Source organism: Neoarius graeffei, chromosome 13 (genome assembly GCF_027579695.1).
Source record: "Neoarius graeffei isolate fNeoGra1 chromosome 13, fNeoGra1.pri, whole genome shotgun sequence".
NCBI classification, from domain to species: Eukaryota; Metazoa; Chordata; class Actinopteri; order Siluriformes; family Ariidae; genus Neoarius; species Neoarius graeffei.
In genome coordinates, this window is record NC_083581.1 from 74,190,619 (window position 1) to 74,214,688 (window position 24,070).

Sequence of the window (24,070 nt, forward strand, 5' to 3'; positions counted from 1 at the left end):
TAAGCTAAAAAAAACACAAAAACAAACGGATAAATGCAGTTCTACATGTTTAAGAGTTTTAACGTAATGTGCAGCCACTGTGCTCTGAACATTAACTGGAGATTAACTTCCATGAATACCAAATGTTAAATACAAAGGCCTGAGTTGCCTTCCTGTTTTCACAATAAACAAACAAACAAACAAATAATGAAGCAAACAGTATGTCAGAAAGAACTTGGGTGAGTTTCATGTAGCTCAGCATCACTGATGAATATCTCATGTGAGAAAAGAGGAAATGACAGAACTATAAAAGGAGAGAAAACATCAGCACAAAACAGACGCGAGGATCAGTAGAACTTTCCTCAGTGAAATAGACAGAGCACATTTCAGCAGAAATAAAGAAGTGAAGTGAAGCTGAATTTCATTCCAGGATGAAGATCCTCCTCATCGTCACTCTCTACCTGATCTCAGGTCAGATATTCTCCATTAGTAACTCCATGTTAAATTATTTATCCTGGATTGTGAGAATATTAAAAGCTCAGTGAGGTTACAGTCGTGAGTGAGATTGTCTTTTGATTGACAGGTCCAGTAGACTGTTCTGATGTGATTGGTTACTCAGGAGGAAGTGTCATTATAATTTCTAACATACAATGGTATGCACACAATAGTAAATATATTTGTAAGATGGAAGGAAACGACTGCACTGATAAAATACGTGCTGATACCAAACGCCACCAAGTTCAAGATGGAAGATTCATGTTGTATTCAAATACAAAAAAATATTTCGTAGTACTGATCAGAAAGTTGAAGCCACAGGATGCTGGAACATACAGATTTGGATTGGGGAATCAGAGTAACTCCACTGTGAACCTAAAAGTTCTTAATAGTAAGTAAATATTTCAACCTTTTTTTGACAAGTACAATCTATTCAATATTTTTATCACCCACACAAAATCAAAGCAGTAACAAGGTATTATAGAGCGAGTAGTTTTATAAACTCTGCACAGGGTATGACACATCTGTAAAGCTGATGAACTGTAATGTATTTATCCAAAGTTTGTTTGTATGTAGGAATCATAAGAAATCAATAAAAATGTGTCTTCCATATAAAATTATGAAGTTTTATTTGGAGCATTTGGACTGGCATTCCATCATCAGGCACAGTGTGGAATGTGTATTTAAAAACCTTTTGTAAATACACATTCCATTCTGTCCCTGATGATGGACCATCGGTCCAAAAGCTCAGAATAAAACTTCATAAATTTATGTGGAAGACATGGTTTTTTTGATTGAGTAATGTATTTGTTTTTGTTTGTTTGTATAATTGACAGATGCATCTTGTGGGGTGCCAAAAATAATGAACGCTTATCTTGGCCAGAATATCACCATCACCTGTAACTATCCAGGGGAGTATGAGAGAAACTACAAATATCTCTACACAGTGGATGATGACAGTTTTGTTCAAAGCATTCTGGACACTGACACAAACCTGAAGAACGGCAGATTCTCCATTTCTGATGACAGAAATGCAAAAGTTCTCAGTGTGAACATCAGCGACGTGAGAGAAACTGATGAAGTATTTTATTTACTTGGCGTGTGGATTGGAGACGGGTCAGTCAGATATCTCTCCTACTTTATCGAGATGTGGCTACATGTTACAGGTCAAACTTTTATTTTTGTTATTTTGAAAATAAATGTTTACACAAATCATTTCCACGAGAACTAAACCTGTGTGTACAGCCAGCATTAGAGTTTTGTCTCAGTCATGGCCCTTTAAAAGTTATCAACAGCTAACATGTCCATGATTTTTGTGATTTTATATATTAAATAACAGGCGTGAGCGCAACCGTTCAACCAGTAACAGGCACCTACACGATGACATCAGCAGCACCGACAGAAACTCCAGTGTGTTTCAGTAAGAACTCACTCTTTATACATCACTCATTCTTTCATTCTGTATTCATGTTGAATGTGTTACAGTCAGCGGAGTTTGGTTGGAGGTTGTTGCAGGTTCTAATGTCCTTTTCTACAACATGGCATCATTAGACCAGCACAGAGACGTCCAAAAAAATCAGGAAGTGGCCAGCAGCCCTACTGTACACACACTACAAAATATGTCTTAATATGGTCATGTATGAAGATGGCATGTTCGGTCTGTGCCTGTTCTGTATTGTCTCTGTTTCTGTCTTCAGGTTCCACTGCCATCATCATCAGTGTGTGTGTCAGTGTGTGCGTGTGTCTGCTGCTGATTGGAGGATTTGCACTGGTGATCTACAAACTGAGACAAAAGAGAACACAAGGTATATTACACACACACACACACACACACACACACACACACACACACACACACAGTGGTGCTTGAAAGTTAGTGAACCCTTTAGAATTTTCTATATTTCTGCATAAATATGACCTAAAACATCATCAGATTTTCACACAAGTCCTAAAAGTAGACAAAGAGAACACAGTTAAACAAATGAGACAAAAATATTATACTTGGTCATTTATTTATTGAGGAAAATAATCCAGTATTACATATCTGTGAGTGGCAAAAGTATGTGAACATCTAGGATTAGCAGTTAATTTGAAGGTGAAATTAGAGTCAGGTGTTTTCAATCAATGGGATGACAATCAGGTGTGAGTGGGCACCCTGTTTTATTTAAAGAACAGGGATCTATCAAAGTCTGATCTTCACAACACATGTTTGTGGAAGCAGGGGCGCAGATAGGATTTTTGAACTGGGGGGGACTGAGCTATCAGCAAATGATTCCATTTTGTGTATATATGTATGCATATATATATATATATATATATATATATATATATATATATACTACCGTTCAAAAGGTTGGGATCACTTTGAAATGTCCTTATTTTTGAAAGAAAAGCACTGTTCTTTTCAATGAAGATCACTTTAAACTAATCAGAAATACACTCTATACATTGCTAATGTGCTAAATGACTATTCTAGTTGCAAATGTCTGGTTTTTGGTGCAATATCTCCATAGGTGTATAGAGGCCCATTTCCAGCAACTATCACTCCAGTGTTCTAATGGTACAATGTGTTTGCTCATTGCCTCAGAAGGCTAATGGATGATTAGAAAACCCTTGTACAATCATGTTAGCACAGCTGAAAACAGTTGAGCTCTTTAGAGAAGCTATAAAACTGACCTTCCTTTGACCAGATTGAGTTTCTGGAGCATCACATTTGTGGGGTTGATTAAATGCTCAAAATGGCCAGAAAAATGTCTTGACTATATTTTCTATTCATTTTACAACTTATGGTGGTAAATAAAAGTGTGACTTTTCATGGAAAACACAAAATTGTCTGGGTGACCCCAAACTTTTGAACGGTAGTGTGTCATCTCATCTCATTATCTGTAGCCGCTTTATCCTGTTCTACAGGGTCGCAGGCAAGCTGGAGCCTATCCCAGCTGACTACGGGCGAAAGGCGGGGTACACCCTGGACAAGTCGCCAGGTCATCACAGGGCTGACACATAGACACAGACAACCATTCACACCTACGGTCAATTTAGAGTCACCAGTTAACCTAACCTGCATGTCTTTGGACTGTGGGGGAAACCGGAGCACCCGGAGGAAACCCACGCGGACACGGGGAGAACATGCAAACTCCACACAGAAAGGCCCTCGCCAGCCACGGGGCTCGAACCCAGGACCTTCTTGCTGTGAGGCGACAGCGCTAACCACTACACCACCGTGCCGCCCACGGTAGTGTGTATACATGTTATTTCACCTCCCTCACTGCCATCACCAGGAACTACCTGCAGGCCAGGACAATGATAACATTTTAACATAGCCTATGGAAATCCAAAGTTTACACATTATCATCACGCACAGAAATTGCAAAACTGCAAAACTAGTTTTAAAACCGTGAAGTTCCAACTGTTAAACATAGCGAGAGGCTGGGCTATGTGTGTGTGTGTAAAGTGTAAACCAGTGCATCCTGACTTTCTAACTAATGCCTGTGTGTTGCGTGAGTGGCAGTCAGTCAACAACTCTTCGCAAAGTTTCCTTATGGAACAATATGCTCCCTGAAATTATGGCAGGGAATGCCAGATTAAACATTAAAACTGCCTTCTGAGCACTGTATCTACAGGCTACCACCGAAAGAAGGAGGCTACCAGAAAGGCTTCTCTACTCCGTACGATTTTACTTTCACTACAACATTACTTTCAACAGACTATCAAAAAATTGCAAGGTGATATGATAAAGTAAGGCACAGTTTACTTACAGTCGTTTTTTTTTTAAAACGATGCAATCGTTTTCTGCCTTTTGGCACCCTTCATCATGCCGTGTTGGGGTCCTGAACTAGGAGGAGCTGTCCCCGATATGCCTGTCAAACTCGTTGTGGGTAACCATAGCAACCAAGCTCGAGCTCACAACCTGTGCAGTCTGCGCAGTTGCAACTATACTGCTGTGCACCTCAATAAACCGAATGGTAATTAGTCTTTTGATTTTTCCGTGAGGTTTGCCTTATGCAAAGAAAGACAGCATAGACGTTTTTTCCTCCCTATAAGTGGGGGGGACCGAACGAGGTGAATTTAAATCTGGGTGGGACGAATCCCCCCCGTCCCCCCCTCTATCTGCACCCGTGTGTGGAAGTGTATCATGGCACGAACAAAGGAGATTTCTGAGGACCTCAGAAAAAGCGTTGTTGATGCTCATCAGGCTGGAAAAGGTTACAAAACCATCTCTAAAGAGTTTGGACTCCACCAATCCACAGTCAGACAGATTGTGTACAAATGGAGGAAATTCAAGACCATGGTTACCCTCCCCAGGAGTGGTCGACCAACAAAGATCACTCCAAGAGCAAGGCATGTAATAGTCACCGAGGTCACAAAGGACCCCAGGGTAACGTCTAAGCAACTGAAGACCTCTCTCATATTGGCTAATGTTAATGTTCATGAGGCCACCATCAGGAGAACACTGAACAATAATGGTGTGCATGGCAGAGTTGCAAGGAAAAAGACACTGCTCTCCAGAAAAAACATTGCTGCTCATCTGCAGTTTGCTAAAGATTACGTGGACAAGCCAGAAGGCCATTGGAAAAATGTTTTGTGGACAGCTGAGACCAAATTAGAACATTTTGGTTTAAATGAGAGGCGTTATGTTTGGAGAAAGGAAAACACTGCATTCCAGCATAAGAACCTTATCCCATCTGTGAAACATGGTGGTGGTAGTATCATGGTTTGGGCCTGTTTTGCTGCATCTGGGCCAGGACGGCTTGCCATCATTGATGGAACAATGAATTCTGAATTATACCAGCGAATTCTAAAGGAAAATGTCAGGACATCTGTCCATGAACTGAATTTCAAGAGAAGGTGGGTCATGCAGCAAGACAACGACCCTAAGCACACAAGTCGTTCTACCAAAGAATGGTTAAAGAAGAATAAAGTTAATGTTTTGGAATGGCCAAGTCAAAGTCCTGACCTTAATCCAATGGAAATGTTGTGGAAGGACCTGAAGCGAGCAGTTCATGTGAGGAAACCCACCAACATCCCAGAGTTGAAGCTGTTCTGTACGGAGGAATGGGCTAAAATTCCTCCAAGCCGGTGTGCAGGACTGATCAACAGTTACCGCAAACGTTTAGTTGCAGTTATTGCTGCACAAGGGGGTCACACCAGATACTGAAAGCAAAGGTTCACATACTTTTGCCACTCACAGATATGTAATATTGGATCATTTTCCTCAATAAATAAATGACCAAGTATAATATTTTTCTCTCATTTGTTTAACTGGGTTCTCTTTATCTACTTTTAGGACTTGTGTGAAAATCTGATGATGTTTTAGATCAAATTTATGCAGAAATATAGAACATTCAAAAGGGTTCACAAACTTTCAAGCACCACTGGATGTAGGACTATTGAGCAGACCTTGGTCTGCCCCCCCCCCCCCCCCAAAAAAACAGCCATTTTTGTTAAAAAAAAGTTTAAAAAAAAAGAAAAGGAAAAAAACAGTTTTCCACACACAAAATTGTTACATATTTCGATCCTTGTGGAAAAATTTTATCCCCCACCCCACCAAAACACACACACACACACACACACACACACACACACACACACACACACACACACACACACACTGTTGAGAGTTATGTCTTTTGTGTACAATTACAGATTATGTGCCTTCATCCAAGAGGAATGAAAATAAACAAGTGAGTAATTTTGTTTGTGTGGTGTCAAATAACTGTGTAGCATTATTTTCATATGTGCATTGCACATTTTTGGAATAAGATTGTGACAACTCCCTGTTTTTGGGAAACAGAGGAACGGGAAGCAGGCTTTAGAACAGGCAAGTTAATTTTATTGTGCACACTTTTCAGTGACTACTCACGAAAAATAAACACACTAAACACACACACATGTGGCAGGGTGTCACAGCTCTCTCTCTCGTTCATGATTGTCTGAAAGACAAACAGAGACACATTTTAATCGACAGCCAGTAATTTGACACGGGTGCACCTCATTACACGTTACCTGCTGGTTCAACCTGCCTCCTCGCCACTCACAGCCAATGCTCGATCACGCCCCCACTGCCACAAAGATCTCATTCTACAATGTGATTATAATGGAGTAGTTTCTAATTCTAATAATTATATTTTAGTTATATTATCATAATTATAATATAATTTCTTCTCATTCATATAAAAACACAATGTTAAGCTGAACACCGAATGCAGAGGCTCCAACTGTCCCGCCATGGGCGGGAGATCTCCCGCTTTAGGGAATGTTTAGAAAATCCTCCCGACCTCCCGCTGACAACATAAAAATTTCCCGCCTGCCCTTACTACACATGATTAGTTAAAAAAAATATATAACTTGATCATGGCCGTAGCCAGCTATGAGGCCCCCGGAGTCCGGACCTTGGTCATTTTTAAGAGCTGAAAATACATTTGTATGCTAAATATTCAACTGGATAAAAAAATAAAGAATAACATTAAAACTTCTCCGTAAAAAGTGCATTGTTAATTATGTTAAACGTTGATTCTGTCTTCTGCGTGTCTTTGGTGCGTGCGGCTCTGAGACCAAGAACACAAAACCGAATGAGCGCACGACTCGGGGGAGGAACGCAGTGCAGGAGACACGGGGTTTTCATGGTCACCATCAGCGCACTTTCATCAAGCTGTTAAATTTACATTTTTGAAGCAGTGCAGTTTTGTCCTCATTGCTTGGGCCAGATCAAACCATTAAACAAGCTTAAATTATTCTTACTCTTGCCACAGGAATAGATCTCTTGTGTGGCATGTAATTCACCTCTTGCATTTAAATATGTCGAAAATATGTCGGCGTGCGCTTTGCGCATCATGGACCATGGATCATGATTTTAAAATGCTGCTACGGTCCTGAACTTGATCCGTTTATGTTGACGAAAATTAATAGTTGACTTTCCGCTTTTCGTGTGTCTGACATTGTATGGGTGGACTCAAGTGTGTACCCCGCGATATATGCCGATTCCCCAGTCGGTACACCGATCGGCGTAATGGGGAGATTGGAGTGAATGCCGGAGGCATACGCGTGCAGATCAAGCGCGCATATGAATGAAGCGGAATTAGGTCCGCTGCGGGGTCACACTGAGCCACCCAATGTATTAGCAGTTACCGATAAAGCATACAGATGGCGCTATTAATGATATGCGCGAGAGAACAAGAAAACCCGCGACAGTCAACCATTTTGTTTGTTTTTTCGCATCTGCATTTTGTCTGCATTTATCGCCTGCTCATCTTTAACTTTATGTTCTCTTGAATGAGATAATGAAATTCCATTGGTGGAAATGGCGAAAGCCAAACTACGAAGAAAAAATATCAGAAAATCACCAAGATAAAGTTCGGATCGCCTGTCGCGATGGTCGCCAGGGACGAATGGCGGACTATTTTGGACGGCAGCAAGATGACCCTATATCTGACAGGGTTAGATCACCAGACCAGACGTTAGATTCTAACGAACTTGTCTGACTTTTACTAACTTAGAAATAGAATATTATTAGAAGAACATTATCATCAGAGGGTCTACCATTGGCAATTTATAATAGTCATTATTGACATTAACTTTAGGCATATTAAAGTTTGGTCTGTAGTCAATGGATTTATCTAGATCCGTTACTATTAATAAGATTTAATTGACACGAAATGTGGTCAATCATTCATATATATATATATATATATATATATATATATATATATATATATATATATATATATATATATATATACAACCCCGATTCCAAAAAAGTTGGGACAAAATACAAATTGTAAATAAAAACAGAATGCAATGATGTGGAAGTTTCAAAATTCCATATTTTATTCAAAATAGAACATAGATGACATATCAAATGTTTAAACTGAGAAAATGTATCATTTAAAGAGAAAAATTAGGTGATTTTAAATTTCATGACAACAACACATCTCGAAAAAGTTGGGACAAGGCCATGTTTACCACTGCGAGACATCCCCTTTTCTCTTTACAACAGTCTGTAAACGTCTGGGGACTGAGGAGACAAGTTGCTCAAGTTTAGGGATAGGAATGTTAACCCATTCTTGTCTAATGTAGGATTCTAGTTGCTCAACTGTCTTAAGGCCCAGTCACACAGCCAAAACTTACGATTTACGCATGAATTGCGCATAAATTTCAAGTCGTGCGCGATTCATCAGTGCTGTGCGTAATTCATAAGTTTTTTTGACGTGGAGCATCAGTAGTTGTCAGTGGATGTTCGACGAATCGGGTTTGTGCGTGATTCCAGGTTTTGAGCTGCTCAAAAATATTGATCACGCACAAGTATGCGCGATTGTGCGCCGTTTAACGTAATTCGTGCGTCCTTTGCCGTAGTTCTGACGCGGACAATGCGCGACATATGCGTGGACCATTAGTGGTTGATCGCAAGAAATTTACCGCTACCGCACACGTCGATGACTTTTCACTGACGAATAACGCACATATCACGCATGTCTCGCTGTAGTAACATGTACATTTCACTGATATCCACTGACATGCGCGCTCTATGCGTCGTTCATCAGTGCTAGTGTGCAGTTCATGCATGCTTATACGTTGTTCATACGCAGTTTATGCGTGGAGTGTTCGTCAATAAAAACCAGAAATTGTCCCTCTTTTGACCCTATGCGCCGATGTGCGTGATTTGTAAGTGATTATAAGTGATTTGTACGTAGTTCATGCGCAATTAATCGGTGATTTTCGACCACGCACACCCCCAAAAAATGGTCAATTTCTCCACTGACAATCACGCACAAGCCAACTTTATACGTGATTTATATGTGATTTATGCGTGATCGGCTGTGTGACTGGGCCTTTAGGTCTTTTTTGTCGAATCTTCCATTTTATGATGCGCCAAATATTTTCTATGGGTGAAAGATCTGGACTGCAGGCTGGCCAGTTCAGTACCCGGACCCTTCTTCTACGCAGCCATGATGCTGTAATTGATGCAGTATGTGGTTTGGCATTGTCATGTTGGAAAATGCAAGGTCTTCCCTGAAAGAGACGTCGTCTGGATGGGAGCATATGTTGCTCTAGAACCTGGATAGACCTTTCAGCATTGATGGTGTCTTTCCAGATGTGTAAGCTGCCCATGCCACACGCACTAATGCAACCCCATACCATCAGAGATGCAGGCTTCTGAACTGAGCGCTGATAACAACTTGGGTCGTCCTTCTCCTCTTTAGTCCGAATGACACGGCGTCCCTGATTTCCATAAAGAACTTGAAATTTTGATTTGTCTGACCACAGAACAGTTTTCCACTTTGCCACAGTCCATTTTAAATGAGCCTTGGCCCAGAGAAGACGTCTGCGCTTCTGGATCATGTTTAGATACGGCTTCTTCTTTGAACTATAGAGTTTTAGCTGGCAACGGCGGATGGCACGGTGAATTGTGTTCACAGATAATGTTCTCTGGAAATATTCCTGAGCCCATTTTGTGATTTCCAATACAGAAGCATGCCTGTATGTGATGCAGTGCCGTCTCAGGGCCCAAAGATCACGGGTACCCAGTATGGTTTTCCAGCCTTGACCCTTACGCACAGAGATTCTTCCAGATTCTCTGAATCTTTTGATGATATTATGCACTGTAGATGATGATATGTTCAAACTCTTTGCAATTTTACACTGTCGAACTCCTTTCTGATATTGCTCCACTATTTGTCGGCGCAGAATTAGGGGGATTGGTGATCCTCTTCCCATCTTTACTTCTGAGAGCCGCTGCCACTCCAAGATGCTCTTTTTATACCCAGTCATGTTAATGACCTATTGCCAACTGACCTAATGAGTTGCAATTTGGTCCTCCAGCTGTTCCTTTTTTGTACCTTTAACTTTTCCAGCCTCTTATTGCCCCTGTCCCAACTTTTTTGAGATGTGTTGCTGTCATGAAATTTCAAATGAGCCAATATTTGGCATGAAATTTCTAAATGTCTCACTTTCGACATCTGATATGTTGTCTATGTTCTATTGTGAATACAATATCAGTTTTTGAGATTTGTAAATTATTGCATTCCGTTTTTATTTACAATTTGTACTTTGTCCCAACTTTTTTGGAATCGGGGTTGTATATATACACACACACACACACACACATATATATATATATATATATATATATATATATATATATATATATACACACACACACACACACACACACACACATTATTTTTTATTTATACTCGCAGAGAGGGAGAATCTCCCTCTTTGCAATTTCCCCAAGTTGGAGCCTCTGACTGAATGTGTTATGATCCAAGTATGAGTGAGAATTATCTTTGTGTTTCTGTTTTTCAAGTTGCTTCTGATCATAATGCTGATACAGTTGATTTGTATGAAAACATCACAATGAATTTTTTTTTTATTTTTTGTGCATTTGTGATATTGATTGTGAGAGGTTTTATGAAACTTATTATGATGAACATTATTTCTGTATAATTATTTTTTATAGTAGTACACTGTAAAAACAGTAACTAGTTATTGCTGGTTTCATACAGTAAGTTTTTCAAATTGATCTGACTCAGAAATAAAGCTTGGTTATTTGCAACTAACAAAGACTCATCTCTCCAGCAAACTTCTCGCTATTGTTGTCTGAACAAGTATTTTCAAAATACTATAACAAGGATTTTTGAGTTGCAGTCGGCTTTGTTCGCCCCTTGAGGGAAACCCCGTGCATCTCCTAAATTGAGATGTGTGAGCAGGAGATTGTGCTGCATTTTATTTTAAACTGGTCTAGTTCACATGCTTAGTGCTCATTTAAAACTTTCGTGTCTGGGTACCAGCGAGTGGCCTCGTGGTTAGTGTGTCTGCCTCTCAATCATGAGTTCTACCACGGTCAGGTCATACCAAAGACCATCATAAAAATCATGCCTTCTGCCAAGGCATGCTGCAATACAGATGCAAGTGGGGAGTCAAACTCTTGTAGTTACCTGAGGACTAGCCCCCCCACTGTAACCCTAGCTATGAAATGGCCCTTTTCCACTACCCTTTTTCAGCTCACTTCAGCTCGCTTCAGCTCACTTCAGCCCGACACGGCTCGCGTTTCGACTACCAAAAACCAGCACGACTCAGCTCGTTTCAGCCCTGCTTAGCTCCTAAAACTCGCACCGTTTTGGAGTGGGGCTGAAGCGAGCCAAACCGTGCCGACTGAGGCTGGGGGCGTGAGCAGACACTCCCCTGTGCACTGATTGGTGAGGAGGAGTGTCCTCACATGCCCACACACGCCCCGCGAGCGCGCTGGGATCTGTAAACACCGTAAACCCGGAAGAAGAAGAATTACGAATTACGAGAATTTCTGAAGCCTTATGCGCCTCGCCTCATCTATACGCTCTTGCCAGTATCTGTTGGCGACAACAAGCCACAGCACCAAGACCAGCAACACTAACGACTCCATGTCCTCCATGTTTATTGTTTACTATCCAGGTCGTGAGACTACCGCTTAAAAGCTCACTGAATCAGTGACTTACAGAGCATCGTGGACGAGTTCGCGGAGCGCAAGGCTCGTCGTATGCCCTTCAAATAATGCGCGCAGTAGGCTATTGATGTTTTATTATGAGCCATGTACAGTATGTCGCCTAATGTTTTTTTGTTTCTGAGTTACATGTTCGTTTGAAGGACTTAATGTACAAAATAACATAGTTGCACCCCGTAGTGTTGAAATTGGTAAACACAGTGCATTCAGTGAGGTTTGCACCGCCCTCCTTTTATTTCTGACTCTTCCTGTCACCGTTGCAACCTCTGAGCGCTCATTCGTATGCCCTTCAAATAATGTGCGCAGTATAGGCTATTGATGTTTTATTATGAGCCATGTACAGTATCCTAATGTTTTTTGTTTCTGAGTTACATGTTCGTTTGAAGGACTTGATGTACTAAATAACATAGTTGCACCCGGTAGTGTTGAAATTGGTAAACACTGCAGTTGCGGACATTTTGTAGCCTAAAATGATGTTATGATAAGCTTTAATAAAGGGCCCGGTCATTTGCCCCACCCCCGGCCCGGCTCTGACTTGTTCCGCCACTGTCACTGATGTCACTGTTTGCGCTGCTTAACGACATCACATGACGTCCACCCACTTTCGCTAACTCCACCCAATGTGTCCACCCACTTCCAGCCAGCACGGTTCAGCGCGGTTGTAGTCGAAATGCAACTCCAACAGCCCCGCTCAGCTCGACTCAGCTCGACTCGGCACGGCACGGCTCAGCCGCGTTTGTAGTGGAAAAGCGGCATAAGGTGAGAGACCGAGGGCTATGAAATGGAGATCAGTGCTGCCAAATGTGCCATGAATGGTGCAGGAAGGACTTTGATTTTGTCTGGGTACACATGGTCAGCCAATTACTTTCAGTACACATGTCCTGTTCGCCTTTGAAAAAGAAATTTGTGACATTGTCAGTATCTACTGCCCAGGATGCTCTGGATTTTATTTGATTTAATGTTGTGAAGTGGTTGAGGCCCTTTATCCCTATATTCAGTCAATGCATTTTTGTATGTTGTACTTGAAGCAAGACTTACCTCAGTCTTTACCTGTTATTCCGCATGTTCGTAAACATGGTTTCACCTAACTTTCAGCTGTGTGCTCTTAATTTATTTGTTGAACATTTCTTAAATACAATTGCAACAACATACAACCCCGATTCCAAAAAAGTTGACAAAGTACAAATTGTAAATAAAAACGGAATGCAATAATTTACAAATCTCAAAAACTGATATTGTATTCACAATGGAACATAGACAACATATCAAATGTTGAAAGTGAGACATTTGAAATGTCATGCCAAATATTGGCTCATTTGAAATTTCATGACAGCAACATATCTCAAAAAAGTTGGGACAGGGGCAATAAGAGGCTGGAAAAGTTAAAGGTACAAAAAAGGAACAGCTGGAGGACCAAATCGCAACTCATTAGGTCAATTGGCAATAGGTCATTAACATGACTGGGTATAAAAAGAGCATCTTGGAGTGGCAGCGGCTCTCGGAAGTAAAGATGGGAAGAGGATCACCAATTCCCCTAATTCTGCGCCGACAAATAGTGGAGCAATATCAGAAAGGAGTTCGACAGTGTAAAATTGCAAAGAGTTTGAACATATCATCATCTACAGTGCATAATATCAAAAGATTCAGAGAAGCTGGAAGAATCTCTGTGCGTAAGGGTCAAGGCCGGAAAACCATACTGGGTGCCCGTGATCTTCGGGCCCTTAGACGGCACTGCATCACATACAGGCATGCTTCTGTATTGGAAATCACAAAATGGGCTCAGAAATATTTCCAGAGAACATTATCTGTGAACACAATTCACCATACCATCCGCCGTTGCCAGCTAAAACTCTATAGTTCAAAGAAGAAGCCGTATCTAAACATGATCCAGAAGCACAGACGTCTTCTCTGGGCCAAGGCTCATTTAAAATGGACTGTGGCAAAGTGGAAAACTGTTCTGTGGTCAGATGAATCAAAATTTGAAGTTGTTTATGGAAATCAGGGACGCCGTGTCATTCGGACTAAAGAGGAGAAGGACGACCCAAGTTGTTCTCAGCGCTCAGTTCAGAAGCCTGCATCCCTGATGGTATAGGGTTGCATTAGTGCGTGTGGCATGGGCAGCTTACACATCTGGAAAGACACCATCAATGCTGAAAGGTCTATCCAGGTTCTAGAGCAACATATGCTCCCATCCAGATGATGTCTCTTTCAGGGAAGACCTTGCATTTTCCAACATCACAATGCCAAATCACATACTGCATCAATTACAGCATCATGGCTGCGTAGAAGAAGGGTCCGGGTACTGAACTGGCCAGCCTGCAGTCCAGATCTTTCACCCATAGAAAACATTTGGCGCATCATAAAACGGAAGATATGACAAAAAAGACCTAAGACAGTTGAGCAACTAGAATCCTACATTAGACAAGAATGGGTTAACATTCCTATCCCTAAACTTGAGCAACTTGTCTCCTCAGTCCCCAGACGTTTACAGACTGTTGTAAAGAGAAAAGGGGATGTCTCACAGTGGTAAACATGGCCTTGTCCCAACTTTTTTGAGATGTGTTGTTGTCATGAAATTTAAAATCACCTAATTTTTCTCTTTAAATGATACATTTTCTCAGTTTAAACATTTGATATGTCATCTATGTTCTATTCTGAATAAAATATGGAATTTTGAAACTTCCACATCATTGCATTCCATTTTTATTTACAATTTGTACTTTGTCCCAACTTTTTTGGAATCGGGGTTGTATATATATATATATATATATATATATATATATATGAATGATTGTTAGCCTCACAAGCACAACATAATTAGGTGAACGAGAAGATTCAGTTGGGAGAACTCTTGTCTAAACTTGAAAACCTAAGTAAAAATTCAGTCATGTTTCTCTTCAGATCGTATAAATCTTTCGCCTTTTACTAAAGATTTCCTTGGGGAGGAACATTATGAGTATAAACTATTTTAGGGTGGCATGGTGGTGTAGTGGTTAGCACGGTTGTCTCACAGCAAGAAGGTTCTGGGTTCAAACCCAGCGGCCGGCAAGGGCCTTTCTGTGTCGAGTTTGCATGTTGTCTGTGTGGGTTTCCTCCGGGTGTTCTGGTTTCCCCCACAGTTCAAAGACATGCAGTTAGGTTAACATGGGGTGGCCTTGGGCTGAAGTGCCTTTGAGCAAGGTACCTAACCCTTTGACTGCTCCCCGCGTGCTCTAGTGTGGCTGCCCACTGCTCTGGGTGTGCGTGTGTTCACTGCTTCAGATGGGTTAAATGCAGAGGATGAATTTCACTGTGCTTGAAGTGTGCATGTGACAAATAAAGGTTTCTTCTTCTTAAAGTCAATAACAGGAATCAAATGTTGAGAAAACTCAAAAATCTATTGCAGCATGTTACTTTTTACAGTGTAGTAGTCACAGTAGTAGTACAATGATGCTACCCTGCTTTATGTTTTATTTGTTGTACTACACTAAAAAGTAACAGTAATTTATTTCTCTTATTGTAGGTTCCTTCTGCTTCTGAGAATGTCATGGCTAGTGTACCCCCATGTGAAAACTTGAACATCATCATGAGATTGAATCATCAGAAACCAGAATCATTTACAGGCCAATCAGTTTCAACATACCAAACACTGGACCCCCTCACCATCCAGTCTGATTCAGACTACACGTCCCTGATTAACACCACTGAACAACTACCAATGTCTTCTCACTACCAATGCCTGAATCCTAGAACTCAGACTAACTCGGTTTACCACACCCTTCATTCTTAATGCTTACTTTTTCATTTATTAATTTTGTTGTGATGTGAGATGAATGATTAAAAAAAAGTTAACTGTTGGAAAATTGCTATAAGTTTGGACATGTTGTTATTGGAAAATGATCACCTCAGGGTGGGAATACATCGTCATGACGTCATGGCATTCCGGGGAACGCCCTCCAGCCGCCATCTTGTGGGGCAAACAAAATGGACCATCCCCATTACCGGCTACGTTATCTCGGACGAATTTATGAAGTTATATAGTCAGTTTTCTAAAATAAAGATCAAATGTCGGCAAAATCAAGCAAACAGAAGTATATAGCTACATTAGACGACATTTCACGACAACAATATGCAGCCAAACTGGCCTTGATTGGGGGAATTGACCCCTACAAAGTGGACAAAGATGCATTTTCAAGTGACTATGCAGGGCTGCCAAAGCCTGAAACTGCCAAAGCCTGCTCCAAAGCCTGAAACTGACTTCATCAAACTTTAAAGGCTGTCTGATATATACAACTTTATGCAAACAGCGTGTCTTTTGGCGGATGCCACCTTTTTCACGGCTGAATTGTGCAGATCCAATTTTTTTTTTTTTTTTTGGGGGGGGGGGCGTTGGAGTGTCTGATTATAATTTCAAAGTAAATTCTGTATTAAAATTACTAAATAAGCAAATCCGTTACAGTCCATGAAACAGGAAGTGTAAGGATGAGAAAAAAACAGTTTAAATCGGAAAAGCTGCGCACATTTGCGCAGGAAAAGCTGCACAAATGAGCGCAGCTTTTCCGATTTAAACTGTTTTTTTTTCTCATCCTTATACTTCCTGTTTCATGGACTGTAATGGATTTGATTATTTAGTAATTTTAATACAGAATTTACTTTGAAATTATAATCAGACACTCCAACGCCCCCCCTAAAAAAAAAAAAAAATTGGATCTGCGCGTTTCAGCCGTGAAAAAGGTGGCATCCGCCAAAAGGCGTGCTGTTTGCATCCCAAACACAAATCAAATCATACAGAATAGACCTAAAATATTTTTCAAAAATGACCCTTGCATGAGTGAAGTGACAAGTGTCAAATAGAAACATGACAAACGAGCGATATTAAGTGTACATTACAATATAAACGTACACTCAGCGGTTCCAGTTAGGCATTCTCCAGAGATTGTTTACATGATGTGTTGGTTTCCAAAAACAAACTTAAACACAATTGATTGTTTAGTTAAACAACTTACCACTTATAAAATGATCGGAGCAGACTTTGCTGTGTTTGGAAGGCTGATAATCCTTGCGGTTGATTCTCGCAAGTCATAGATTTCTCCTTTGTATGCTGAGTTTCTTTGTTTGCTCGCCTTCATGCTCCCTTACAGTGGGAATTCCATAAAAGCTCCGCTTGACGTCATCATCTGACCTATTACGACAGCCATGAATACAACAGGTGTGCACCATTGCTAGCTTTAAATAGTAATAATGTAACTATAAATGTAAATAATATATAAATAAATGTAACTCGCGCGTTACAATGTGTGCTCAGTGACCCATACGGTAAGCTTGCCCCACAAGATGGCCGCCACTAGAGAATCCCCGACTCTGTGACGTCATGTGAAAACTATCTATAGTCACTCCCCATAGTTGATTATTTTCCTTTAACAGCACACTTTGTTGTGTTTTCTTTGATACTTAAGACATTGCATCTTCCATTTCCTGGTTTATTTATGTTAACAATGTTAAAAATGTCAAAATGTAACACATATCTTTATGTGAATGAAATGTTTTTGACATGGTGAAATGATATATTGCTGAGTGAAACACCTGAGTATCAGTATTATGAGTTTGTGTATTTAAGTGAAAATTTGGTTGTGAATTCATATTAAGAAAAAAACAATAAATTGTTTACTAATGAAGGTGCATGTGAGCCGTTCTTGATCAAAAGATAAATTGCAACTGTGAATGTTTTGGCTATGGATATTGTACTAATCTATCAGGAATTTGTCGCAGAGGCCGATGTAAGTGCAGATTGGAGTTTATTATAGTGAAACAAATGCAAACAAAGATTATGAACATGAAAAAATATACAAAGACTAAATATGCATGGCAAGAACATGGACATCCATCGCTTCAACAACAACTAAAGCTAGAAAATGAGATACAGAATCGAGAAGCACTCCCAGGTCACCGACCCCCCACAGGGGACTTTTAGGACTGTTAGTAAACACACGTCTAAAGCTCTGTGAGTTTTTGTGCTAGAAACATTCAAGTAACACCACTAGAAACCTTGAATCTTCTAGTATTCAGACAGATAGATAGATATCGAAAACAAACTTTAGCTTTAGCACTTTGTAAAGAAATAAAAACAAATCTTATGAATTTCAGTACTTCACCCAGCAGCAGCCTCTTAACGACACACCCATCAGCTATTCACATGTTAAGCGCATGGAACATCAGTGTCGTCATCCGCTCATTATGTAGCAAGGGGAGGTGAGAACACGGCCCATTTCACCGGTATAAACAAGTGCAAATTTCCCTTGTTTCCATACCAACTAAGGCTACATCCACAAGACAACGGCAACGAGATGTTATTAAAAAAAATATCGCGTCCACATGGGCAATGGATCAGTAAAATATCAGGTACATATGGCAACGCAACGCTTGCTGAAAACGATGCAATACACATGCCACACCTCTAGGTGCGCTGTAAGACGGTCCCATCGGAGACATCAGGACAATAGAAGAAGTAAGGATGCATGCGCATAAACTATTATGCGCGAGACTTCATATTAGCCACAAAGTCAGGAAAATCTGTTCGTAAAGTTACGTTATAATGACCAAATACAATGAAAAGTATTTTTCCAGTCTCACCTGTGAAAGGTAATCCCATGTGATCTCGTTTGGACGGCAAACCTGTTGGTACAGTTAAACGCAGCACATGAATGAGGCATCTTTATTCTCCGCTTTGCCCCATCCAATATGGCGGCGAGGATGACGTATGATTCTACGCGGAAGGCAGCATCTTTAATGGTCCGGAATAAATTGAATGCTACACGTTGATGGATTAATTTGTTCTTCTACGCCCTTTTTGAGGAATGTATTGTAGGACTTAAACCAACATCTGAAGAGGTGAGATCGCTCCTTTTTTCCCTATTTTTGCTGGCGGGATTGACTCTGCCCTAACTCTCTCTCTCTCTTTGCACCATTACACAATAAATATTCACAGTGAAAATATTTTGTAAGCGCGTTTCATGAACCAAGTTATAGGATTTGTTGACAACTCGCATCGAGTTCGTTACACTTCTACCTGGCATGAAGCACTGACAGTCATGTGGTTGTGACGTCATCGTAAACAAATCTGTTCTACTCATCCAGACGACTTCGCAACGGCGCCGTTGCCAGATCTTTCCACTCTGGAACCCATTCTCAAAAGATTTCGTTTTGGGGCACCCAAAATGCCGGTGCCGTGTGGACGCCAGGCCGAAACGATTAACAATTTTATCAGATTCACCTGAATCCGTTGCCGTGTGGACAGGGCCTAAGAAACTTTGAGGAATAGCCAATGCAAGGAAGATGTCTCACTAGCGGTTGTTGTCATGCTTTTTCAGTTAGCGTATAGGGAGAACTACATTACATTACATTTAGCAGACACTTTTATCCAAAGCAACTTACAATTGAGAAAAACAATCAAGCTACAGTAAAACCCCGGGGGCCTCATAGCTGGCTACGGCGAAATTTAAACAAAGAGGACACCAGCAATCTTGTGAAAGACATTTGTGCTATTATAATGCATTCTCAGAAGAGCAGATTCTCATTTGCTTGTGACAGACCTGCTGAAGTTCTCAGTGACGTGAGAGAAACTGATGGAGGAGTTTATTTATGTGGAATGATGAAGAGAAACCAACCAGTCCTGCATTACTCCTTCTTCCATGAGATGAAGTGACTTCACCAAAAGGTGGACTTTTTTTTTCTAGCCCTTTTTTGCTCATCTTTATAAAAAGGACAATAATCATGGACAACAAGTGTGAAATTGAATAAACTGTCAGTTCAGTATTAGATTCGATATACTGCCTGATATTTACACTACTTTAACATTAACAGTGACATTTTTGTCTATTGATATTAACATTTCACAACACACTCTGACATTACTATTAATTTGATTATCACTCTGAACTCTCATTTGTTTATTTAACCCATCAACGTTGAACACAATGCAAACCATGTGCTAATAAGTACATAGTGAACATATAGCTCGAGGACACTCCTCAAAGATCAAGCTAAGCTATGTTAGTGAGAGAGTTGTGAAGGCACATAACTAAGCATATAGATTCATTTGAAGAAGTCAAGTCAAAGTCAAACTTTATTGTCATTCAGACCATACAACAAGCAGTGCACGGCTGAAAGAAATTATGTTTCCCCACTTTCCAATGTGCTTGTATGTACAATAAACAAATAAACATGTTACAGTAAATGCACACAAGACAACAATAGGTAAACATACTAGAGCGCTAGACAGACATGCATATTGCACAACAAACACAGACGTAGACCAATAGACAGTGACAGAAAGGCCACAAACAAACATTGCACAAGAGAACATATTGCACAAAAAATAGATAAGAACCATAACACTGGTGGGTGATGATAAAATGCATAGTGATGGCATTGAATTATTGCACAGGATGACAGCCTATTATACCAGGTAGCAGCATTTCAACCATCTGTATGTGCGTTAAGGGGGTCGTCAGTTGTAACAGTCTGTGTATGTTAATGGGTCCAACAGTCCTGAGGCTACATCCACACGACAACGGCAACGAGATGTTATTAAAAAAATATCGCGTCCACATGGGCAACGGATCAGTAAAATATCAGGTACATATGGCAACGCAACGCTTGCTGAAAACGATGCAATACACATGCCACACCTCTAGGGGCGCTGTAAGACGGTCCCATCGGAGACACCAGAACAATAGAAGAAGTAAACGCATGCGCGTAATAATAGGATGTCTATGCATAAACCCCTTCTTCTACCCGGTGTGAAGCACTGTCAAGAACAAACACACAACAAGAAGATGGCTGCGACTACGCGAGGAAATCGTGCCTTCTGTGTGTACAAATTAGTTTTATTAGTGTGCATAGTTTTATATAACTTAATTTTCTTATTGTGTGTGAACATTTTGAAAAGCATTTTTATATAATTTATATAACTTTTTATATTGTGTGTGAACATTTTGAAAAGCAGTCTTATCCAGTAAAAAAAGAAATTCAAGAAATGGTTCAGTTACTTGTTTATTTAAAAGAAAAGCTGTATACAAAAGTGAATGCAATGCAGTGGTTCATACAAAACAGCGAGAGTGCTGCTTGTTCTAGTCATGTGGTTGTGACGTCATCGTAAACAAATCCGTTCTACTCATGCCATGTGGACAGGGCCCGAGTCTATCATGATCATGTGATCTTAAATGTGTTAAGTATTCTGATGGCTTGTGGGAAGAAGCTATTGCTGAGCCTGGCAGTCTTGCACCGTGAACTTCGGTAGCGTTTACCAGAAGGTAGAACAGACCATGTGCAGGATGGGTGGGGTCTTTGATTATATTGATGGCTCTGTTGCTGCTGCATGACTGGTACAGAGCTTGTATGGGTGTTTGGGATGTTCTGGTGATCTTTTCTGCTGTCTTCACCACTCTTTGGAGGTCCTTCCAGTCGGAGACAGAGCAGCTGCCGTACCAGACTGAGAAACTACAGGAAGTGCTGTGCCCTCTTGACAAGGGAGGTGGTGTTAGCAGTCCATGTTAGGTCATCCGTGATGTGCACCCACAGGAACTTGGTGCTTTTCACAGACTCCACAGTGCTGCCACGGATGGGGAATGGGGTGTGAGGTGAATGCTTCCTTCTGAAGTCAACTGTGATCGCCTTTATTTGGTTGACGTTCAGTTGTAGATTGTTGTTATCACACCAGTAACTCCCCATAGTTGGTTATTTTCCTTTAACAGCACACTTCATTGAGTTTTGTTTGATACTTGAGACACTGCATCTTCCATTTCCTGTTTTATTTATGTTAACAGTGTCAAAATGTTATATATATGTGAATGAAATGTTTTTGACACGGTGAAATGATATATAGCTGAGTGAAACACCTGATTGAAACTGTACGTCATAAATATGAGTATTATGAGTTTATTTGTGTATTAAGTGAAAATTTGGTTGTGAATTCATATTAAGAAAAAACAATAAATTATTGTTTAATAATGAAGGTGTATGTGAGCTGTTCTTGATCAAAAGATAAATGGCAATTGTGAATGTTTGGCTAATGTTCACTTTAAACATCAGAATGGGAAAAATTATGACCTCAAAATCTGACTTTCACTGTGGCATGGGTGTTGGTGGCAGATGTTTGAGTATTTCAGAAACTGCTGATCTCCTGGGGTTTTCACACACAACAGTCTCGAGAGTTTACACAGAATGGTGTGGGGAATAAAACACAAAACACTGAGTGAGAGACAGTTCTGTGGGTGGAAACACCTTGGTGATAAGTCAGAGGAAAATGGCCAGATTTGTTTGAGCTGCCAGGAAGGCTACAGCAACTCATATAATAACTCTTTATAACCATGGTGAACAGAAAAGAATCTCAGCATGCAAGAGCAGAAAACCGCATTGGGTTCCACTCCTGCCAGCCAAGAACAGGAATCTTAGGGCGTATTCACACCTACGTTGTTTGGTCCGGACCAAACGACCAAACGAACCAAATTTCCCTTGGTCCGGACCTTTTGGGTTGGTCTGAATACAAACCACCGAACTCTGGTCCGGACCAAACAAGCGGACCGAGACCGAGCTGCAAGGTCGGACTCGGTCCGGACCAAAGGAACCCTGGTGCGGACCTTTTGGAGGTGTGAAAGCAGACCGGACCTAATCCGACAGTTTTGCTTTTTTGTACCTCGGGAGCTTCCGTCGTTTGTCGAGCATTATGGTAAACAGAGTCTTGACACTCCACCGCAAAGTGCAAACACTGTTTCGGTTGTCAAGGGAACCTTACAACAGTCGTTCAGTCATTCAGACCAGTGGTAGGCTAGACTACAGAGTACAAAAAATGAGTAGGGGGCAAATGTGGGCCGAGGAAGAAACGCGTACCCTTGTGGATATATGGGCAGATGTCCACATGTTTGAGCTTTTGTAGAGAACACACAAAAATGCCGACGTGTTTGCTGTATTCAGTGAGAAAATGAAGGAGAAGGGGTTCACGCGCTCCCCAGAACAATGTCGGCTAAAAGTGAAGAAACTCCGTCAGACCTACATTAAAATCAGGGACATTCTTTCAAAAAGTGGCGGTACTAGCGACGCAAAAAAGAAATTCATCTATTACGATGGATAAGGCGAATATCCCGACACATACCTCCTCCGTCTTGCGTGAAGAGCCAGAACTGTCACAACATGATGTGCGCTCATCAGCGCTATCCTCCGTAGCCGCCTTGCCCTTTGAAGTCGTCGTTGATAAATTACTTGTACAACAGCATAGTAATCGCACAATTGTGAAAACAGTAAAAACTGGAAAAAACATATAGCTTTGATGACATTAAAAAGAATAACAGCACGGAAAGCCTCCATGACTACTTTTGAACTTAACGCTTTGTGCGCGTGTCGTCTCTGACCAATAGCTGAACGACCTCAGGGCGCGTGGCTTTGTTGACAAATTTTGGTCCGCTTACTAAAATGTACAGTGTGAAAGCGAACCACACCAAAATGAAAAAATAAAAAAAACATTTGGTTCGGATCAAAGCAAGTGAACTATCGAACTATCCTGGTCTGAATACACCCTTAGAATCAATAACAAGTTCCGATTAAAGTGGCCGGTGAGTGTATACACAGGTGACAAATTAATGGGGAAAAAAAAAAGTTCCTCATGAAGGCCAACAGGAGGATTGGTACTCATATTTACTAACTAGAAGGGCACTTAGTAGAGTTCATACCTCTGCCAAGCCACATATTCAGACTTGCATCAAAATCTAATCAATTGTTCTTTGGCCCATGGCGCACCTTTCCTCAACATTTCATCAAAATCCATTCACTACCTTTTGAGTTATGTTGGGAACAGGCAAACAAACAAACGGAGGTGATAACATCACATCCTCTAACACAGTTGGTGGAGGTAATGAGAGTGACTAAGAAATGGTGCTGTAATGCTATAGCTAATGTAACATTACAGATGTGGAAAAGGAACACAGAGCTTAGAGGACACCATATGGGACAAGGCTAGAATCAGTTGCCTTCTTATGATGACCTTAATTAACACCAAGGTTATTGCCCCATATTCATGGATATTGCAGTGAACATACACTATATTGCCAAAAGTATTTGCTCACCCATCCAAATTATCGGAATCAG

The 24,070-nt window shown here is 40.8% G+C and overlaps 1 protein-coding gene and 1 non-coding gene across 2 annotated transcripts in view; both read left to right on the forward strand.

Annotated features, from left to right (window-relative positions):
* The first annotated feature begins 388 nt into the window (after positions 1–388).
* LOC132895959 (polymeric immunoglobulin receptor-like) overlaps positions 389–24,070 on the forward strand; it is a 37,693-nt gene continuing 14,011 nt past the window's right edge. Inside the window, exons 1-5 of the mRNA XM_060936693.1 lie at positions 389–450; positions 563–865; positions 1,311–1,640; positions 1,814–1,894; positions 2,172–2,327. Coding sequence (XP_060792676.1) covers positions 411–450; positions 563–865; positions 1,311–1,640; positions 1,814–1,894; positions 2,172–2,327 — 910 coding nt within the window. The 5' untranslated portion in view covers positions 389–410. The remainder of the gene's footprint in view (positions 451–562; positions 866–1,310; positions 1,641–1,813; positions 1,895–2,171; positions 2,328–24,070) is intronic.
* Positions 14,837–14,948, forward strand: LOC132897232 (U5 spliceosomal RNA). The gene has a single exon (XR_009656285.1). It is a non-coding gene; the product is annotated as a U5 spliceosomal RNA (small nuclear RNA).